Source organism: Delphinapterus leucas, chromosome 4 (assembly GCF_059928025.1).
Source record: "Delphinapterus leucas isolate spDelLeu-1000000601 "Yukka" chromosome 4, BTC_Dleu_Yukka2, whole genome shotgun sequence".
Classification (NCBI taxonomy): Eukaryota; Metazoa; Chordata; class Mammalia; order Artiodactyla; family Monodontidae; genus Delphinapterus; species Delphinapterus leucas.
This window is the reverse complement of record NC_143132.1, coordinates 119,222,693-119,245,745: the sequence shown is the minus strand read 5'-3', so window position 1 is coordinate 119,245,745 and position 23,053 is coordinate 119,222,693. Positions and strand designations below refer to the sequence as shown.

Here is a 23,053-nt window from a genome sequence, read left to right as displayed (position 1 = left end):
TTGTTGTAGCAGGAAACCAGCCATAGATAAAACCTGAGTGGGTGTGGCCTGTGTGCTAATAAAACCTTATGGACACAAAAACTTGAATTTCATACTTTAATGCGACGTAAAGTTTTATTCTTCCTCCTGATTTTCCTCCTGAAAACATTTGAAAATGTAAAAACCATTCTTAAGTCACAGGCTGTACAAAACAGGTGCTAGGCTAGATTTGGCTTGTAGGCTAGAGTTTGTCACGTCTGCCTTAGACTGTTTATATAAGAAACCACTGAGAGAAACTTCCAATAACCAGCATCCTTAGGACTTGTTAGCCACTAAGGCTATGGGCAAGACTACATTTTGTTTGTCTCATCTTCTGAACCTGAGTCTACAAAATTTGGCATCTCCCTCTCTCCATCTCTCTCTCTCTCTCTTTCTGTCTCTCGAAGTTATTGTGAAACGTGACATGTATTGTGTATATTAAAGTTATTAAAGCTAGAGATAGTGACATTTTCTGTGTATAATGAGTGCTCCATAAATACTGATCTCTCAGCCTGTCTTGAATGGGATCAGTTTGATGTTTGATATAGAAGTATCAACAAAGTGTGATTTAGAGTTTAATGTAAATGTTTCATGTTATATATAAAAACATAGATAATTCCAAACATTTTACAATTTCTTTTCCACAAAAGTACTGTAATACCATTAGCTTTTCTGTTTTGTTTTTTTTTTTTCCTTTCTCTTGTGGAAATTGTCATCTCAGTGAATGAGTTTAATCCAAAATGAAAGATTGTTCAGGAAATCTCTGCCCATCCTGTAGTCTCCCGACACCTCATGTGATCCTGGCACCGTGAGGTGGCCAAGCTTTCATCCACTCTCTACCCCTGACTTGACTGGATTGAGGAGTAAATCTGCCCTTCACTTTTCCCATATACAAAGTAAGATGGTCCGATTAGTTGATCCTTAGTTTCTCTTCCAGCTCAAATATCCTGGTATTCTTACAGAATGTGCTTACTCATGTGACATTAGAGTGAATTGCATTGGTTTACCTGGCAGAAATGGCTGCTGTCTTTGCCCCAGCGGTAGGTCGAATATGCATCTTTTTTGATGCATGCCTCTATGTGCATCTCCACTGACATCCAGTGCTTGCTTGCAGAAGTGCCAGAGAAGGAAATGTGGCCGCTCAAGAATAGATACCATCTAGAGAGTTAAATGAGTTCAACTATGTACTGAAATTTAACTCAGCAGAATAAAATAGATTATTATTGGAGTTCAGTGAACTTCCTTTTACTACAACTCACCATTTTTATTTCTTCTCACATTATATTTAGATATCGGTTTCTATGCCTTGTATTTGGGAATCACCTCTGAGGATCCTAAATAACTGAGATAAATCGTTTCCACTTCCAAGTGTGTTACGTATTTTTTTATAATAAAAAATAATATGGCTTGTGGGGAATCAGACTACATTATAAGTTTGACCTATTTTTTCATTTACATATGAACTAATTGACGTGAGATGTCACCTTCAGAAGAGATTTTGCCCAACAGTGTGTAAAAAAACGGATTGTGTTGGCAGCTATCTTTTCTTAAAGGGGTTTGTTTGATGTTGGTGTATATGAAAGATGAGTCATAGTACCTAGTGTCTTTGAACAAAGAAATTCCCACAAAGTACGTTTTAGGGTTTAATGTAATGTTTTTATTATCTACACAAACAGGTAATTCCAGACATTTTCATCACTTTCCTGCTAATAGTTATACTGTTCAACTGCATAATCATATTTAACTTGTTTTTCTCATAAGGGAAATGTTCATTAACCCAAATCGCAGGCAGTTTCTAGAAGCTAGTTAATAATGATAAGTACTGATGATGGTATTGTATTTACTGAAGTTGTCAAAGTAGTAGCAAACTGGTTTCTCTGGTGTTAAGGATATATTCATAAGTTTTTGGTATTAGAATGTCATAAGGCAACTATTTTAATAACTTTGCTATTTTTGCTCTTTTTCTTGAGAAGGTAGTTTTAAAACCTCTATCTTCTTAATGAGAAAAAAATTTAGTCTCATCAATTACCATTTCAATTAGTTTAAATCCCTTAAGTTTTTACTTATAATTAAAAGTTAGTAGTTACTGTTCTTTGCATGTCCCAGTTACTTATGAGTCAGCATTTGGTTAAGGGACTGGGATATATATACATATGTAAGTACGTGTAAGTATATGTACATATATAAGTATATAGGTATAATATTTGGTCAGAAGATTTTATCAGATTTATCATTCTTAGTTGATTACAATAAGTTCATAATAGCGTTGTGATCAGTAATATATTTTTAAAATTACCGTAAATGTTATTATATGTTTACCCATTTTGCCAAAAATCTACACGTCTGACTTCTGTGTAGTTTTGCATGTGGCATGGTGACTGGGTGCAGTTTGTTTTGCTACACAGCTACATGTTCAGTTACTTTTCTGCATTTTAAGATTGCTTTCAGTACCGGACAAGTAAAAGAAAATTGCTTTTGTCACCTTCTATTACTCGTTTCAAGAGTTATCGTTACTAACTCAGCTACTTCTTAGTCAGTATTAATATTTTCACATAGTGCTTGCCTGTTTGGAGTTCCAAACACGAATAGACTGAAATACTACCTCAGTTTGTTTACATTGGGGTCTCTTCACTTGGGTCACCACCATCCTGTCCTTTTTTCCTGTTTTTATGGGATGGAGATGATGCAGAATTGGAGCATCTCAGCATACTCATCAAGGAATTTTTGAAGGATTTGCAAAGGAAAAAGTAGATGAATGGATCCAGGCACGCGTTTAAGGAAGTTAACCAGAGAGTGCTCTCTTTGACGTAGAACAGAGTATTCTCAGCAGAGCAGTCAAAGACATCCCGGGTTTGACTCAGGGTGTAGGGAATTCGGGCAAAATGGAAAGGAACGAAACAAATAAAAAATACAGCAATGATAATGAAAACTTTGATGTTTACCTTTTTCTTGGGGACTTTGCCGACGCCCCTTGTTCTCACGTATGACTTGTACAGTTCTTTTGTAATGAGCGTGTAGCATACAATGACAATTAGAAAATTAATCCAGAAAATGACTTGACAGATGTAATTGACTATCTCATGCCAGACCAGACCAAACTCTGATTTCAGGAATGAGCATTTCTTCACATTCTTGTCACTGGGCCTCCTGTTGGTCAGAATCATGTTAGGCAAGGAGAGTAAGAACATGAATGCCCAGATGACGACAGAGAGAATCTTAGCCCCCAGGAGATTGTTGGGGTTGGATGTTTTAAATGGCCTGGTGGTCTTCTGGTAGCGATCGATAGTTATCAGTCCTAGGAATGAGATACTGATATACATCGTGAAATAAAATACAACGGAGGTCACTTGGCACACAAAGGCTCTCAGCGGTCCTGTTCCCAGTTTGGCATCGCTGAGGATTTTGAATGGAAAAGTCAGAATCATGAGAAGATCAGAAATGACTGTGTTCTTAAGGAAAATAATAAAGTTGGATTTACTGTGGATTTGAAAGAAAATCCTCATTGCCAGGCTGTTTGTGATGAGTCCAACGAAAAACAGCACGGTATAGAAGAGCGGGAAGAGGACCTGGGTGATTTTGTAATCTCTGGTGCACAGGCTGCCATTCCCAGCCGCAGTGGTGAGGTTGTCCATGGCTTGTGTTTCTCCTTTGCGACCTAGAGGGGGACAGAGGGGGTGATTATTTTCAGTCCCAGATATTTGATTTCACTCTCATCTCGGGGGGTAACATTTTTGGACAAAAATTGAGGTGTCTGATCCTCACTGGGTCGGAGTTAGTAAGAACACAGAAAAATTGAGGTGTCTGAGCCTCACTGGGACGGTAAGAACACAGAAAATTAAATCTCAAAATATTTCATGGTGACAAATATTTTATCTGTAGCAAAATAAAATAGCCTGAAGAACATTGTGTGAAGGTATGGCTACTTTGTGTCTCTTATTTTTTGAATGTTTGCCTCTTACAGGACACTTACTGATCTTAGGCAAAAGTGCACATACATAAAAACTAGAAGAGAAATACTCGGGCTGTGCTTTGTTCTTCTGCAGCTTCATTGCCACGCCTTCTAACTTTTTTGTTTCTATTCACAGTCACTTTTCCTACACCATCCTTGTTCCTGGACTTCATTTCCTCTAGTACCTTCAAAGTGTTCTAAGGAGAAATGACCGATAATTGCGGAGTAGAATTTTAAAAGTAAAAAGTGAAAAGAAATTTGTATAACATCACTTGTGGAAAAATTGTTAAATAAATAAAAAGCAGAAAACGTTTTTTTCTTTTATAATTGGAAGGTATTTCTGCTTCTATATTGCTCAGTCATCCATTCGAAAATCAGCCTCATAGAGACTATTCTTTAGCTCCAAATATTTTAACCCATGTGTATCTCTTTTCCAACTTTGCTCAGTAAATTTTAAGGTTTTACATATGTTTTCTTGAATATCATTCAGTGCAAATTTTTAAATGCTAAAAAAATAAGGAAATGGCTTCTGTATGTAGTCATCAGATGGCATTCCTCAAAACAGCCTGGGCATACTTTCTAGATTTATAGAGTGTATATAATTAAAATAAAATACCAAAATCATGTCCTTGCCTGGTTCCATAGGTTGTTATACCACAACAGGCAGCTATAAAGGAAATTAACACTTGACTTGAATACATTATTTGGCATCTAAGTTTTGAAATTTAAAATGAAACTTGTAAAATTTTAATTCATCAAAAACAAATGGAACTGATTCTATATAAAGTGTTATTCCTAAATATAAGACATGGTAATGTTAAAGTACAAATATCTAAATTTAAAAAAATGCTTCCATTTAAAAGATTTAAATGTAACAAAGCCAGCACTAAGTTCCCCCAAATGTCAGTGGAATTCTTTTTTCCATCCTTTAATTACTGAAAGTAGAACAAGTTAAGATTCATGTCACAATATGGCTTCAATTTTCAATACCTCCTCACCTGTTTAACTTAAACAAACAAACAAACAAACAAACAAACCTAAATAAACCCTAGTATTTGACACAAAATCACTGATTTAACCTTCCTTGCTACTGCTATTTGCCTTTGTTTATGCCCTGATGGTTTTGGAAATTCTACTTTGGGAATGCTCATTTTGCGTAGACTGTAACTTATTTAATAAGTATTCTTGGTATTGAGAATTTCGGCTCCCTCTATCTATATTAAATTTCATTTTACACTCAAGGTAAAATAAGTAAGACCATTTGAATTTTATTTCCATGTTCTGTGTAAATTTTTTTTTTTTTTTAGTGAAGAAGTTAATGGTTATCTCTAACATCATTAATGCAGCTTGTATTTTAATTTATATTCCATATAAGTACCTGCATTGATATTGCTGTTAAAGTTTTCCAACTTTAAGAAAACTTGAAAAAACTCACACACACATCATAGTGCAAATACATACACTTGTCAAATACTTCTAGAGAGAAAGTTACCTGGTTACTCTGTTGATTCTGAAGGATTTGAATGTATCCAGTATGTGGTAGTTAATAAAACCTGCAGAGTGGCATCTGGTTATTTTCCTTTTAATGTCTTAGTTTAGCTGTTTACACTCTTTATGATAGACAATCTTCTGAGCTTTCATCAGTAAGGTCTGGAGTGTTCTGGAGAGAAATAGAGGGAGAGAGGAAGAGGACTTCACAATCAGAAATTACCTTCAGACACCGTGGACTCAAAGCTGTGCAGACGCTGTGTTTCTGTCTGGCTGCTTTTAGGACTTCTGCTTTTATTTCCTTGGGAAATATGGGGCAGCGTGGGTGAGAAGTCATCTTTTAAAAAGCAATTTAAAATCTTGTGGCTTTTTACTGAAACCTGCCATAGAGTTGATGCTTTGTGAGTTCTTTGGGTTATTTCCCATGAAAATGATAAATCCAAGTGGAGATCAAGCCTGTCAACGTCTGCTTCCTGGAGAAGGTTGCAAACTTGCTTTCTCAGATGTTCATTTACCTGGAAACATATGTGCTCAACACTGGGTGATATATTGCCTTTTAACAAGTAATCACATTTTAACTCGTAATGTGTGCTCGTTAGGGATGTTAGGTTTCTTGCTCTTTGTTTTTTTCCTGGTTAATAATGTCAGTATTTTAAATCTGTGTCTGAGCAACTCTTTGTAGGCGACACAGTTTCCCCCCATTATAAATTTTAAGATTCTAAAATTACATTAAGAAAGAGAAACAGTTGTATCCATTGCCAGGCTTATTATATAGTGTCTTTCATGCTTTTCTTGAGTAGAATTTAAATATAAACAAGTTATTATTACTTTTCTTTTGACTTTGCTTTTGTTTTTTGGGGGAAATATATCATTAAATGAAGGGACTGTGGAATCACTATTACCTTCATGTAAATATTGTGGGCACTCAACGCGTGTGTACACACTCGTACAATATTTCAAACTGTAGTGTCCTTCTGTTACCAGCAGATCCACTTGGGTAGGTGTCTTTGCTGTGAACATATGTTTTGGTTACTTCTTTCTTCTGAGTTTTGAGTGTGTCTGTCTCTGTGTAGGTTAGATAATCTTCAAGGATGGTTTTTAAAGTACAGAACAGCAGCTCAGCGTCACCTGGGGAATCAGGAGAAATGCACTTTCTTGGGCACCAACCTAGCCCCAGTGGATCAGAAACTCAGGAATGCACCCCTCACCTGTAGTTTCACATGAGCCTTCCAAGTGATGCTCATACACACTCAAGGTTGAAGACCACTGATTTAAACTACCTGAGAATTTTGTTGGCATCATGGGTTTGAAATCAAGCCATGAATTTGGGTAATTTCAGTTGGAAATGTCAGTCACGTGATGATCCCCATCTGTTAGTCATCTAGAGGTGTCACTTTGATGCTATATTTTTAGAAGATTAACTTATTTGTTGGTTTAGAGAGACAGCATACTTTTTGAAAAACCTTTTATGCTACATACACTTCAGAATAGTAACAGCCAACTTTTGATTTCTTATGTTGTCATGAATTAACTAACATTTTATGATCTCAGCTGTTCTGTGAAGTAGATAATCGTCTTGTTTCTATTCTCTGGATGATGGAAACTAAGGAGCAGAGCAGCGAAGTTAGAGATCCTGTTCAACCCATACTGTCTGATTCCAGAGCCTGCATCTGTGACCACTGTGTACAAAAATCTTCCCCATCTCACTGTCTCCACAACCCCTCCCTACATGCCCCACCCCTACATTGAGGCCCAACAGTTAAGAGGTCAATGCCATGAATGGAATGGCTACACTTTTAAGAAGATAGGAGTCATGCTTGCCTTCACACCAGATTGTCAACTTTAAAGGATGTTTGTGAAGTGTTTCTAAGACCTTTGGATGAAACAAGGCTTTTGAAAATAAAAAAGAAAAATCATGACTATTTTCAGCAAATTAATATGCCATACTAAAGGAACACTAATTCATGCTACTTTATGGAGAATTTATATTTCCAAATTCCTAAAGGGCTATGACTAGGGATTTGAGGGGTAAATGAAAGGCTCCAGTTCTTGATCTAAATTAACTTTCTCTTTCCTCTGATTTTAACTCACAGCCACACCTATCTGTAAACCGTCTCTAATAGTATTTACTCAGTGGAGGATGACTGGAAAAGTGAAGTAATTCTATATACCCTAGAATTTTTACATGCAAGTGGTTTAATTGGTTTCTTTATTTTATCGAGTCTGTTTATCTGAAAATATGTATTTGCTTCAAATAGGATTACTGTGAACAGAGAGGGCCATGCCCTGAAATGGAAGGACCCTGTGGTCCTTGTGAAACCGGGTTGGGACAGAAGGCTGGAGAGGTAATTAAGCCACTGGATGAGCTCTTAGGCTGTTTTGGTTCTAACATCTTACAGTTTTGAGATGCAGTCATTTTGACATTAGTGAAGGTTTTGATGGAGCACGTGCATTCCAAGGCAGTTCTTACGTCATCTAGCTTGGCTTTACCTGTTAGCGCGCACAAATTCAGGTTAGATATAAGATAAATTCCAAAAGTAAGGAGTCTTGGGCATTGCAGTATTTAGCAAGAAAAGAATACTACCTCTGGTGATGCAGTTATTTGTCAGCCTTGACTTGAGTGTTTTGCTTGAAAGTAGAGGACTAGTATATATCGTTAAACTGCTTGACAGCCATTATGCTCCTAGGATGCACTGAGTTTGTTGGATAAAGGCCTCATTTTGGCCACACTGGGGACTATAAGCTATTATTGAACAAAGCTTTCCTTCACAAATCTAAGTAAAGGAGTCTCCGATTTTCTTGAATTAGAAAGAGTTACTCCAGGTCAGGTGTAGTTATACTGAGAAGCTGCTGATCTCCTTGTTCCTTTCACACAGCCTCTCCACGGTGTGCACACCCACCTCCCCCCCACCAGCCCAAGGCTTATTACTGCCGTAACATTGATTTGAATTTATTTTATTCTAAACAGAATAACGTGGTACATTGAAAGCTTCAGCTGAAAGAAATGATGATTGGAGGTGAAAGGAGAGTACATGGCTCTGATAATCTCACCACCATTATCGCATCCTTGTGAACACACACACATGTTTTGGCAACATTTCTAATCACTCATTTTAAAGAAATGAAGATGACTAATATCAGGCTTCAGTTAACTCCAAGTTTTCCCTTTTCAGGACATTTGGCTCAAGAGACATCTTTGAATTTCTGTGGTACAGCAATCCTTCCAGAGTTTTTGGATGTGCATCCTCCTAGGTTTTTAAAAGATCAATTAAGTGTGAGTGTGAGATATTATCTGGAGAAAGAAAGTGATTGATCTGGAGGATGAGATTTTCAGAACTCAGTGGGGGTGACCTGTTTAGCCCAAGGACAGCAGGGGGCTAGCATGAAAGGGGTTAGCTAGACTTCCACGGACTCTCCTATGGATCCTTTCTCCACCCCACAAACGTGTCCTTCAGGGTATCAACAAGAGAATAATTCTTTGGTACTGATCTTTACAACTATGCAACTTGAGGGTGTTTTAATACCTAGTTTAAAGAGGAGAACTCATTGATACCTTTGGATACATTTGGCCCATTTTCTGAGATTGACCTTATTCTCATGTATAAGTTGCTATTTAAAGACTTGTGCATTTTCTACATGCACAAAAAATTGATGTAAACCAATCTTGTAGGCTATTGAAAAAGAGTTGCTTTGAAAACGTGTTTGCCTTTCCTCTTTGAAGACTAGTGACGGCTCTCACGGTTTCCCTGAAAAATGTTAACTGTCAGAAACACAGTCTTCATGCCCCATATGGAGGTTGACCGGTGGTTCCCCCCACCACCCCGCCCAGCTAACTGCAGGCTTCTCTTGCTTTTTAATTCCATCCCCTTACTCTCACCTCATGGCTTTGCTTTGCTTTGCTTCTGGCCCACTTCCCTGAACATAACAGAGCCAATGAACTAATACAAGCGTCTTCAAGTTCCTCACTTCTTCACCTCCAGATTTCCCTGTATTTTCACCAATTTTCTTTCTTGTCTGTGGTTAAGTAGAAAGATGTCCTGGTCTTTTGAAGTTAATCCAGACAAGAGGTCACTGTTACCCATCTCCTTTGTCAGTTATCTGCCCTCCAGTCCGGATTTCCTTTATGGAGACTCATTTGAAGCATAGCTTTGAAACCAGTTTGTCATTGGTTATCCTAATACAATGATCACTTTTCTCTCAAGCCATTGTTCTCTATACCCAACTACTAGTAAGTGTGGTTTACTTCCCACACCTTCACCATTTCACCATCTGCTGTTACTTCAACCTCCTGTTTCCTGCCTTCTGCCCCTACCACTCTAGAGAAACTTCTCTTTTGAGGTTCACACATGTGGTTTTCTGTTTTTGTTTGTTTGGGTTTTTTTGTTTTTTGTTTTTGCGGTACGCGGGCCTCTCACTGCTGCGGCCTCTCCCGTTGCGGAGCACAGGCTCCGGACGCGCAGGCTCAGCGGCCATGGCTCACGGGCCCAGCCGCTCTGCGGCACGTGGCATCCTCCCGGACCGGGGCACGAACCCGTGTCCCCTGCATCGGCAGGCGGACTCTCAACGACTGCACCACCGGGGAAGCCCCGTTGTGATTTCTTAACTGTATTCAACACTGTTGATGACCCCTGTTGCTAACTGTCCCTTCCCTTGCTTTTGTGACCTTAACTTGTCCGATTATTTATTAACTATGGAGAGTGTGTGTCCATCATTTGATGGTTTATTTATCCCCTTCACTATTGCAGCTGTTTTCCCTCCCTACCCCTGCCCAAAGAGAACACGGGGGTTTTGAATGCCTTCCAGTTACATAGTGCTCTTATCCGTAAGCTGTCACTTCTGCATTAGACCTGCCGTCAAACCACCTACTAGACATTTGTAATACATTTCCACCTACCCCTTGAATTCCTCTCACCTAACGGTGAATTCATGAGCTCCCTGCCCTTATAACCTTACTCCTTCCCCGCCCCTGCCCGGACCCCAACAAATTTTATCTAGTGAGTCCATCTTGAAATGAGATGCACATTCACTCAGATGCCTGATCCTTTCCTAACTTCCTCAGATACCTCTTGATTTTGCTTCTTATTTTTTATTCCCACCACTAAGACCTAGTTTACACCCTACAGACTTTTTTGGTCTAAACTTCTCTCTGCCTTTCATTTTTCCTCTTCAGTTTTTTTAAACACTTAGTTATCAGGTTAAGTTTCCTACTAAACTAGTTTTTCTTTTTTTTCTTCATCCCTGCCCTATTCTTTTAGTCACATGTTTCTTCATTAATCCACTTGTTTATTCATTATTTCATGCATTCAACAAATATTAAGTGCTTAGTCAGTGCCATTAAGGAAAATATAAATGTGAATGGTCTAGTGAGGAAGACAGACATTAAACAGATACCTAGAAAATAGGTGAATTACACAGCGATAAATGCTCCAAAGTCGCTTCTCCTTCTCCGCACACCTCCCTCTGCAGTGAGGGCTTTCGCTAAAGTGAGTTGACAGAGGGAGGGACCTGACGCTGTCATCATGCATAGCATTTCCACACGTGCACTTGAGGCTGTTGAGAGTATTTCAGGTGGTGGGAGGAGACCAGCAAAGGAAGGAAGTGCCCGGCACCTTTGGGAAATGTTGAGCAATGATGCAGCACAGCGTGGCTGTGGGGTGCCTGCAGGGAAGGCGTGGAGGTGCAGTAATATCAATGGACAGCAGGGGGTGCTGTGTCTGATATGCCACTAAGCATTTTACAGACAGATCCCCACTCTCACCAAAACCTTATAAGGTATGTAGTGTTAACCATTTTTCAGAGGAAGAATCTGAGGCTCAAAAAGGCTCATTATCTTGGGCCATGGCGTTGGCAAGTGACACAGCCTGGATGCAGTCACAGCTCTCTCTTACCCTGAGCTCGGACTGTTATTGGGCCAATGTGGAGCCATAGTACCCTGTGTTCATAGAACACATGGGTCTTTCCAGGATACCTTCCGTCACCATCCCTGTTTGGGGTTCGAGCTCTGCAGGTGCTATCTCTATGATACTGAATCTGTACTCCTTAAATCAGGGAACATTCATCCTTGCATTTTCTCAGAGTTCTTAGTACCTTGTCTTGCTGTAGGTAGGTACTCTATAAACAGCTGTTGCTAACATCTTTCCATCACCCCTCACACAACAGGTTTACATTAGAACCATTTGACAGGTGCCTTAACTGAAAACAATCACCAGGGCACATGACTGACATCTGAGTTTTGTGCAGTATCCTCATCACCCTTCTGTCCCCTTTGTAGGGCTTGCTTATATGTACACACCCCACCAGGAAGTATATCAGTAATGCTGTGTAACGACAACAAAAATTGGAGATTGACAAAGTAGCTCAGGTCACTGAGATACAGCAATCACTACCTATGTCAACTTTATCCTGTGGTTAGGTCTGCCTTTTGAAACTTCGGAGGAGATTTTGAAACTCAAGGTATTAAATAACAGCTTCTAGAAAAGACTCACTCGGTTTGAACAACCTGAAATATTAGTTATTGGGGGACTTGGTAGCAAGATAGATTGGCAGAGTATGCCAATGTGTATTTCTGATAGAACGTTATAAAAAAAAGGAACCAGTGCAAGAAGTGGTGCTTTGAATGCAGGCAGGTGAGAGAAAGACAGCATGACAAAAAGAGACTGAGAGAACAGTGACAGAAACTGAGAAGAAACAGGCTCTTACTTCAAGGCTAAAGAAGCAAAATGCTACTTTGTGCAGAGTGCACACGTGGAGTACTCCAAACTGAACATTGTCGTTCTCCAGGTCACAAGGACTTTGCTCTTTTTTGCAGCCATTACTAATTTATGTGCACACAGTGCAGTTTGTTTTCCCTGGGACAAAACTTCCCGCACGTGAGCTCCTTAGGGATAGATACCGTTGGGGAGAGTAAGTACCTCGCATGGGCAAACATGTACAAATGGTAAGAAAAGGAGATGAACTGAAACATAGAGCTAGGAATTTCACTAAGAAAATGGAAGAGTATAGGATCCAAGAGAGAAATTTAGATAGAAAAATTCAAAACCAGGCATAAGAGAGGACACATCCTGGACTCTTTAACTCTGGCTAAAGAATGTGTTTAGCGGTGTGTTTGTTTTTGTGATGCTGTGACTAAGTAATTTCCTCTCCCTTGTGAGAAAAATAGTGCTTGAATTCACTGTGTCTGTGGGGCAGGTGTGGGAAGGTGGTCCAGAAGAGGAAGGTAGTGTCAGAACGTGTTTGCATTTCCAGCTATTTTCCTCACACCTAATGAGACCCATGCTGTCTGTCGTTTTCCATTTGGAAAGAAATACACATGTGTCTTACACAGTCATACTGGAAGTAAATGGAACTTTTTTTTTTTAATAAAAGTACTTGAGGATCCTCTTTTTTCTAAATATAAAATGTTTAATGATGTTTAATGCATGCAGAAAACTGAGCTTGCTAAGAAATAACATTTTCCATAAGGAAAAATTTTAACTAGATAGTATGTAATAGGATGTGAAATTAATACCATGTTAAATTTTAAACAATCAAGAGTCAAAACTTACTCTGTAAGGTACGCCCACATCAACTGCTTCTATTAAGACTTCAGGTCAGTTGACACTTTTTTTTTTTTTTACTTTAGCAAGTTCCAAACTGGAAAAACAAGGGTGTTGCCAGTGGAAGTTGAGGTGAATTGAAAGGTGGGCGGGATGCCACCACCGCACGAGCCAGCATGGAGCTGCTGTGGTCAGCGCATATCATGTCCGTGAACCCCATCCTTTAAACAGGGGTTTCAGAATGCATTTTCTGTTTTTCAGGATGAATCTTCAAGTCATGAGTATAACCAGCGCACAATCCTTCTTTATGGAGTGGGCAAAGAGCGTGAAGAAGCGAGGCATCAGTTGAAGAAAATTACCAAAGATATTTTGAAAATCCTAAATAAGAAGAGCACCACAGAGACCGGGGGTAAAGAGCCCTAATGCGTTTGCCCCCATTGTGCTGTCGTTTGTCTTCCCCTCAGCACGGTCTTTATCACAGTCGTACATGGCACTGTCAGCAGAGGGTTTCCTCCCCCGAATGACTGTCACGTTGAAATATGAATAAGCACATTGAAAGTTTAAGGCCTTGGTCCCATTTATAGTAATGCTTGCATGAAAATAGCACCTTCTATAGATGGATAGAGGTGATTTCATTTGCTCCTCTTCTTTTCGTATTTCCCAAATTCTCCACAGCAGTCATACAGAAAGTATTGAAGAATGAGTTGGAAAACCCTTAGGCCGGAAGAGGTCCATTCCCCCAGTTGCATCCCTTTTCAAGCTTCTGGTTGGCTCTGGGTACTCATATTTACATGATGATTAAAAATCGTGGCATAGCAGTGGCCGATCTTTCCTTACGTTATTCAGAAGAATAATTGCAGTAGGTAGGGGAGGCTACCCACGTCTCCAGACGATTACAAGTAAAAAGAAAACTGGGTCTTTGCTCCATAATGCCTTTACTTGGGATGCCCTGTCACCAAGCTTTTTACATAGCTCTTACAGTGAAGTCATGCCTTTGTATTATGTCACCATATAACATAATTGGAACTTTGTAATTATCCACCTCACATTTGCCTAATTACTCTTCAAAGTTTGTTTCTTTTATTAGACAGTCATACGATTTAAAGTATGCTATCATTATGTATACTCCACTACCACCACTGGTATTTATCTCTCTGTTACTTAAATAATATAATGGGGAAAAAAAGTTTGGATTTTCCCTGTGCGAACAGCACGCTTCCTACACAGGGCATAAGCCACCTCTAGGAGCCCTGCTTTCTTGTTCAGTACAAAATAAATACTGTTTTACGAACCTCTCCACAGGGGATCCAGTCTTTAGGACTCTACCTGGATGAGTTACTAGAGCTTGCCCACACTAGATCTTTCCCACAGAAAAGGACAGATATAACTATTGCAAATATCTCTCTTTCCTCTCCATCAGTAAGGGTGCAGGTGCAGAAACAAGGTACGAGGGCAGGGCGAAGTGTTTTTAGTCTGAATGTGTGTTTTGGGTGTCTGATGTCTTAGAACACAGTGGGAAGGCTACCTTCGTGTTATTTGCATCACATTCCCTAACTCACTTCTGTGGCCTCTTAAAGAGCTAGTGCTACACAGGCGCCATGAGGTTGTGGAAGGGAAATGAAACACTGTTGTCATTATTGAGATTGGGGAGGGGTGAAGAACTGCTCTAAAAAAAACTGTTGATCTGTTGTTTTGCTGTTTTCTCTGTTAGGGAAAAGAGGAAATGGGCTGAATCCCAAAGCCCTGCAGCTAGCTAGCAAAGTATATTTGAAGCTACTTTTTGTATATTTGGGAATGGGATGGACACTGTGTCCTTTCGAAGGTTCAGTAATATGGGCTTTTACCTAAATTACTTTTAGAGAGTCTTTTCAGGTCCTGTGGAACGTTTGGTTTGGGGACGCTGAGAGGGGTGGGACGGGGAAGGAAGCAACACGGTATCCTTTTCTGCTGAGTCTACTTCCTTCCTTTATAAAGTTTTTTTTAAAATGCTAGACTATTGTCTGTCCTATCTTTGTACCAGTCTCTTAAATAGGCAGTTCTTGCTTGTGAACTCACCAGGAGAAAATCATTGTTGTTCCACGCTAATTTTTGAGATATCCGGTACAGTACTGGATGCACCCCTGAGGAGAGGGTCATCTTCAGTGGGGATTTTTGTCTTTCCCACGTTTTAGATAAAACTCCTCAACCAGAAATATGTTTGTTAATTTGGGATGTAGTGAGCTGCCTTCTGATAAAGAGGCTGGTGAGGCAGGAAAACAGAGGTTGTCTTAGCATGTATTTGATTTCTGGCTACACATAAAAACATGATTTTGAGGAACTCATTAGGAGTGCTCTCAGATCAACCGGACCTTGCCTGGGGGCGGGGGGAGATTTATAATCTAAAGCTGAAATGACATTTCCAGTTGAACATGTTCAAATCTCATTTTACATTTACATTGACTAGTCACCTTTGGGTGTAAATTTTCAAAACATTAATGAAGTTTTACCATACCAATAAAAGTCAGAACTTCCAGGATTAGAGATTTAAAAAAAAAGGAAAATCAAAATTAAGCAACAAGAGAGCAATAATATATATTATGAAAGCAAATTAACATAAAACAGATGAAAATCTATGAATTATGACTATACTGTTATCTATGTCAGTGTCATTAAAATATTCCTTTGAGAACCACCACTAATTTCTTAAATTTTTCTCTCAAAGTGAATGTAAATTGCCAAGAGTCAATTGCATCTTTTTTTATAAGAGGTCTTGAGAAGTTAGCTATGTGTAAGTAAACAGAGCCTATTAATATAGACAAACCAAAAAAAGAGGTATTTGTGAGTTCTCGTGCTGGGTCCACGTCCTCCAGTCTGTTACTTTTCTTGGTAACAGACTTGGTTTTGGTCCCAGGAAGGACTGAATAAATATATTAACTTCACTTCCAAAGCTCATGGTACCCAAAACTATTGGTGTAAGTTTTCAGCCTTGGACTAATGATGTTAGTAAATGAAAAATTCAAAACTTGGATATTTTACACATGCTCATGACATGCAAACAGCTGTATTGAAGGCAAAATGCCACTTGTACCTTTTGAGAATAGATGTTGAAAAACAAGTAGGTTTCGTGAACTCCTTTCTTATTATTTGCGTTACATTTGGTGATATTTGACAAAAGTGACACACAATCTTGTACCTTATGTTACTCAGCACCTTTTAATTCTAAGTTTGTTTGTTTTACGAAACAACAGCCTGGGTTTTTTGCTTGTCTTTTGCCTATCTATAAACCACAACTGCTTATTGTTGAAAGAGAAGTCTCCTTTCTTGTTATTTTCTAAATCCATTACATTTGCCATTAGCAAAGCCTTTTGAGTTTAGTGAAATCCTTCTTGAATCTTTAATAGAAAAATCAGTAAAGTGAGCTCTGTCTCCCCAATTAAACTTTCCCAAATAAGATGATGTAAGAGGGCTTTTTTCTCAGTAGCCTTTGACTGCTTAGAACCATAGTGTTGGAAATGATCTTTCGTGGAGATCGTATAATCCAACATTTCCTTTTTGTTTTTAGATTTGTGTTTGTAAATACATATATTAAAAAATATTTTAAAATAGGACCTAATTATTTCTGGATCTTATCCTTAGAGCTGTTAAGGGCAAGAGTCCCTCTGGAATAAGCAATGTTTATAGTATTTCTTATTGATATTTTCTTCAAAGTTCTTTATACTGAATTGATAAAGGTAGCACGTTTCCATTAAGGTGGAGAGATTTAATCCCTTTCTACCCCTAAAAAAGTTAGGCATTGTGTAAATTTCCTTTTTTACGTACTAAACTGTTTGGGAATCTCCTAAGAAAATGCCAGTGAAGTTTTTCCTATTATATCAATGTGAGCCTCGGTGATTTTTTTTTTCCCCCATTCATTGTTGATATCGTATTTTAAAAGTCAGTGGGTAAGAAACGTTTATAGAGGGACTTCTCATTAATAGCCAAAAGTTTAGGTATAGTACATAAATGAGAATTGTTTTTTGTGTTTTTTTTGTAATTTTATTTATGTATGTATGTATGTATGTATGGCTGCGTTGGGTCTTCGTTGCTGTGCGTGGGCTTTCTCTAGTTGCGCCGAGTGGGGCTACTCTTTGAACTCAGTAGTTGTGGTGCACGATATCGTATTTTAAAAGTCAGTGGGTAAGAAACGTTTATAGAGGGACTTCTCATTAATAGCCAAAAGTTTAGGTATAGTACATAAATGAGAATTGTTTTTTGTGTTTTTTTTTGTAATTTTATTTATGTATGTATGTATGGCTGCGTTGGGTCTTCGTTGCTGTGCGTGGGCTTTCTCTAGTTGCGCCGAGTGGGGCTACTCTTTGAGCTCAGTAGTTGTGGTGCACGGGCTTAGTTGCTCCGTGGCATGTGGGATCTTCCTGGACCAGGGATCGAACCTGCGTCCCCTGCATTGGCAGGTGGATTCTTAACCACTGCGCCACCAGGGAAGTCCTGAGAATTGTTAATTTTTAGAAAAAAAATAAAATTACCTCAACAGTATGAATCAATCTCAGAAGCATAATTTTGAGTGAAAGATGCCAGATGTAAAAAGTACGTATCATATGATTCCATTTGTATAAAGTTCCAAAGTGAGCAATACTAATCCAAGCCATTGGAGGTCAGGATCTTGGTTCTCTGAGGAGGGAGAAGTGACTGGAGGGAACCTGAGGGGCCTTCTGGAGTTTTGGTACGTGATTTTGTGATTTGAGTTTCATTACATAAATTTATTTTGTAGAAATTCAGTAAGTTTGTACAATTTTCCATTCGTATGTTATACTTCAATAAAAAGTATCCATTAAAGTCAAGAGCTTCAACTAAATGGAAAATAATATACCTACTGTGTGTTTATTTAGTTGGAGATGAAGGACAGAAAGCCAGGAAGAGCAAACAGGAGGCATTTCCAACACTGGAGACTGTGTTCACAAAACTTCAACTCCTTTCATATTTTGACCAACATCAAGTGACATCTCAGGTAGCCATTAAAGCTGTTTTATTGCGCATTTGGGATACTTCCTTAAAAATCTTTTTCATGCAATGTATGTTTTTGGCTTTACTTGTTTTATAAATACATTTTTTAAACATATTTGGAAGCGTCTTAAACTATCAAGCAGTTCAGTTTTAAGTGTCAGGTTGCCTTCCTCAGAGGAATTAATTTTTATCATGGAAATATTTTTACCGTATGATAATAATCAACACTATATAAAATAATCTATAATGCAGTACTTATATTATTACATTTTAGTCCTACATTGCTATCGATAAGGGAGAAATCTGTTGCTGACTGAAGAAAAATTACTATGCCATTGAGAAGAAACCAAATCTATTTTGTTTTACAAATCCATTGATAGTCAAATAGATGTCATCTGGAAATTAATTAGCATTTATTGTTGTCCTGCCTTTAGGAGAGTTGGGTGTAGATCTGAATGACAACTCAGCTTATTTCTTCAAATTATAGTTGTTTTAAGGATATTATTGCATTTGTACATGGTTTTGTTTTCTGTAGAAGTATGTTTCAACTTCTAAGTGGAATCACGTATAAATTCACGTTTCTTACCTAAAAAATTGAAGTAATTTAATAAATAAAAGTTATTTGGACTGTTGGTCTTACGATTACTTTCACTTTTTTTTTTTTTTTTTTTTTTTCCCACAGATCTCTAACAATGTGCTGGAACAAATCACAAGCTTTGCATCAGGAACATCGTACCATCTCCCATTGGCCCACCATATTCAGCTCATCTTTGATCTCATGGAGCCAGCACTGAATATCAATGGCCTCATTGACTTTGCAATACAGGTGTCAAAGGGATCCTGCTTCTCTCTTTTTTGCAGAAGGCAAACCTACTAGGCATTGTAAAGTTTAAAATGAGCCACCCAGTGCATTTTTGAATAGTTGGAACATTCTGAGTCAACAGTACTCAACTAGCATTTTCAACTAGCATTTTAATTGCATCTGTGTTCATAATTTTCAACTAAATAATTATAATTTGTGCTAAAATATAGTAATAGTCACTTTAAAACGTGAGAGCTTTGAGGGTATTTCTTGTTTGTCTTTTGTTTTTTGCTTAGGGAAAGGTGAAAGTTTGTTTGCTATTTATAGTAGAGTATATTTTAGGGAAGAGCAAAAAATATGAAACATTATTAATTTGTTCCACTATTTTTCTTATACACATACTTGAGTTCATTTGTTATTTCACTAGTGAGTAGACATAAAACTTGGTTTCTTTTACTTATTCTATTGGAGGTGTTAGCTTTGTTAATAATAAGAAAATGATGATAAATAACTTCCATTTATTGAAAAGGAGGGGAAAGTGGAAAAAAAGTCAGAGGTGGGGATGTTCTTCTCTGAAATTATCCAGTCCAGAACTTTGGACCACCATAAAATTTTGATAACTGTTTCAGTATTGGGTACCTCTCGATTGCATGCACCGTGATGCCCAGACAGAAGGAAAGCTCTATAATTTGATAAAGTATTAAAAATAAAAACCAGTTAACTCATTGGGTTGCTGAGACTGTGGTTGTATATGTGCATGTTCCTGGGGCAGGACAAGGAAGGAGATCAAGTAGTTTTAGAATGACTCAATATATCCGTGGTTTGTAAAAATAAACGTCTTTCCTATTTGTTTTGGCAGCTACATTTTTCTTCGATCTTTTCTCCCGTTGTAGCTCCTGAATGAACTGAGTGTTGTGGAAGCCGAACTGCTCCTGAAATCCTCCAGCCTGGCAGGAAGTTACACAACGGGACTGTGTGTCTGCATTGTGGCCGTTCTCAGGAGATACCACAGTTGTCTGATCCTGAATCCCGATCAGACGGCTCAGGTGTTTGAAGGGTTGGTATACCCTAGAATGTGTAATTTATGATGAAATATGATAGTGGTTTTAAGACAAAAATAGTACTGTTTGTTTCATAGAAAGGTAGAACACAGTTAAGGAATGCTTGTGCCAGGAAACGTTTATCGGAAAGGAGATAAAAGCATGAAAAGTCCGCCTGCCTGCCTGGTGGCTACTTCGCTCCCCCTAGTTGCTGTCATTTCTGCTACCCAGCATCCTGGCTTATTATGGATGGTGAATAAGTGACTGCTTCTTCGCTCATGTCATTTCAGTTTCTGTTTGGAGAATCCAACACCAAATAAGCTTTGCACATACATCATCTTATAGATTTACCTTTTCAATTTTATTTCTTTTATAAATTAAAGGAAATTTTTGACAAGGGTTAATCTAGAATAAATGACTTTTTTGATTCTTAGTCTTTTTTCGGTTTGTGTGAATTGTAGGCTAAGGTTTTCTCTACTACTGTTAGGGAAGTTGGGCGAAGTAATTACATCACCCCCATTAAATGAGGCCGAGGCTACTGGCACCAGAGAAGCATAATGAGCTGTCAGAAAACCTGTTCTGAGCTCCTTTTTGTCCACTGCAGACTCCTTTCTCCAGAGCTTTATATACTTAAAAGAAAGGCAACCCTCCTGGGCTCAAAAGAAACACGGGGTTCACAGTGCCTTTTTTTGGTAATCTAGCACATGTAATCAACATGTACTCTATTCTAGAGTGTCATCCATTTAACAGCAGCTTTTTAGGAGAAGAGGAAGAGCTGCCACGTTAATTCTACACACGTAGATTTATTTTTTTTAATTTGAATATTTTTTTATAATATTCTTTATGGTCTCAAAGATGTTTCTGTAATAAACATGTAAATCAATAACCATAACCAAATTAAATCCAATTATTGTTACATTCAGTTTGTAAAAGAGGCTGTCTCTTAATTATATGTGCTTTTCTTTAACTGCAGCTCCTAAGATGAAACATTTTTACTTTGTAATCTTGGGGGAGAAATACATTCTTCTTTTTTTTATTAAAAAACAATTTTTTTAACATCTTTATTGGAGTATAATTGCTTTACAATGTTGAGTTAGTTTCTGCTGTATAACAAAGTGAATCAGCTGTACGTATACATGTATCCCCATATCCCCTCCCTCTTGCATCTCCCTCTCACCCTCCCTATCGCACCCCTCTAGGTGGTCACACAGCACCGAGCTGATCTCCCAGTGTGATGCAGCTGCTTCCCACTAGCTATCTGTTTTACATTTGGTAGTGTATATATGTCCATGCCACTCTCTCACTTCGTCCCAGCTTACCCTTCCCCCTCCCTGTGTCCTCTAGTCCATTCTCTACGTCTGTCTCTTTATTCCTGTCCTGCCCCTAGGTTCATCAGAACCATTTTTTTTTTTTTTTTAGATTCCACATATATGTGTTAGCATACGGTATTTGTTTTTCTCTTTCTGACTTACTTCACTCTGTATAACAGACTCTAGGTCCATCCACCTCACTACAAATAACTCAGTTTCGTTTCCTTTTATGGCTGAGTAATATTCCATTGTATGTATGTGCCACATCTTCTTTATCCATTCATCTGTCGATGGACACTTAGGTTGCTTCCATGTCCTGGCTCTTGTAAATAGAGCTGCAGTGAACATTGTGGTACATGACTCTTTTTGAATGATGGTTTTCTCAGGGTATGTGCCCAGTAGTGGGATTGCTGGGCCATAGAGAAATACATTCTTGACTTCAGCTTTTAGCCTTAAGTAGCATTTATGCCCTTAAACTTTTGCTAACGTTGAGCTTGATTTAAGTTTATTATTTCTGTGCCTTTTCTCTATTTACACTCTTCCTCACCTAACAAAGATTATCTTATCACTTGAAGGCACCTCATTTAATACTTTCCTAATCTTTCCTTCTACCTTGTCTCTCCTATTCTTGGTTCTTTCTTCAATTTTTTTCTCTGAAATCAGAAGTTAGCAAACTTTTTTCTGTATAGAGCCAGATAGTAAATATTTTAGCTTTTGTGGACCATAAGCTTTCTCTTCATATGAGAGCACAGCCACAGATAATAGACACTTAGATTATTACTAAGTGACATCTGAAACATCCCTGATATTTTTAAATGTAAGGAAATGACCATCTTAGAATCCAGGAAATATAGAACTATTTTATAGCCCTCCACTACCCTGTAGGGTTGAATGATTAGTACCATTTTATAAGTCAAGAAACGGAAACTCAGGCCTGTTAAGTGGAGTGGTAGGTGAAGCGATGTACCCAACATCAGATAGCTAATAAATCTCCCAGATTGCTAAAAGTCTTTCTAACTAGGAGCTCATTCATGCTGTTTGATTTATACCATACTTTTTAAAACCGTGTATGGAACCATCTCTAGTTGGTCACGAAATGAATATAATAGGTTTTCACAAGTATTTTTGTTTGTTTGTTATTTTGGAATTTATTTCGTTATCATTTATTTTGACATTTTAAATTTGTGTTCTATTAAATGTTCATAAAATCATATTTGCTATTCAGTTTATTATATTTGTTCTTTATCATGTAGAGTAAGGATAAGTATTTTCCCCAAAACTATTATTGGGGGTTCTTTTTCTTTTTCTTTTTCTTTTTTGCACTTATATGAATAAGCATATTGGATCTCAATGTAAAATATTTTTCTTACCTCGGGTAAGTGAAAAAATTATTGAGGAAACACACACTCAGTATTTACTGTGATACGGTAAATGCCTTTCAATAAATGTTTGTTTACTTGTTTGTTTACTTTCAATGTAAACAAACAAATGTTTGTTTACTTTCAATAAATGTTTGTTTACTTTAATCACAAAATAGTTCTTTGCTTTTCAGGGTATACCTGGAATTTTTTGGTTTATATAGGTAACAACTGATTGAATCATCTACTTTTCTCCAAAACTGTGGGACAGTTTTGCTATAATTGACAGCCTTTATCTGTTGCCTGCCTCTGCTGATGTCAGTTCACAGGGCTTGGGATGCTACATGGCTATTTCTTTGCATAGTTTCCTAGGTCCCACCTCTGATGTTTGTGACTCCAGTGTCCTTCTCAGTCTTGACATGCTAGGCTCCCTCCCGTCCCCTAAACAGTGGAGAGGGCTCCACACTGGGGTTCTGGAGACCTAAGTTCTCCTTTTGGATCTGCTGTGAAGTAGCTCCTTGCCTTGTGGGCAAGATACATCACCTTTCTGAGGCTCAGAGCCCTCTTTGTGAA

At 38.1% G+C, this 23,053-nt stretch overlaps 2 protein-coding genes across 2 annotated transcripts in view; one reads left to right on the top strand and one right to left on the bottom strand.

Annotated features, from left to right (window-relative positions):
* MED12L (mediator complex subunit 12L) overlaps nt 1–23,053 on the top strand; it is a 359,593-nt gene that overhangs the window by 233,079 nt on the left and 103,461 nt on the right. Inside the window, exons 17-20 of the mRNA XM_089910995.1 lie at nt 13,252–13,399; nt 17,856–17,974; nt 18,653–18,796; nt 19,666–19,829. Of these exons, the coding sequence (XP_089767121.1) occupies nt 13,252–13,399; nt 17,856–17,974; nt 18,653–18,796; nt 19,666–19,829 (575 nt within the window). The remainder of the gene's footprint in view (nt 1–13,251; nt 13,400–17,855; nt 17,975–18,652; nt 18,797–19,665; nt 19,830–23,053) is intronic.
* Nucleotides 519–7,770, bottom strand: P2RY12 (purinergic receptor P2Y12). Its single transcript, XM_022582775.3, has 2 exons — nt 5,460–7,770; nt 519–3,673 (listed from the first exon to the last, which is right to left on the bottom strand). The coding sequence occupies exon 2, from the start codon at nt 3,648–3,650 to the stop codon at nt 2,631–2,633; it is 1,020 nt and encodes a 339-aa protein (XP_022438483.2). The 5' UTR covers nt 3,651–3,673; nt 5,460–7,770; the 3' UTR covers nt 519–2,630.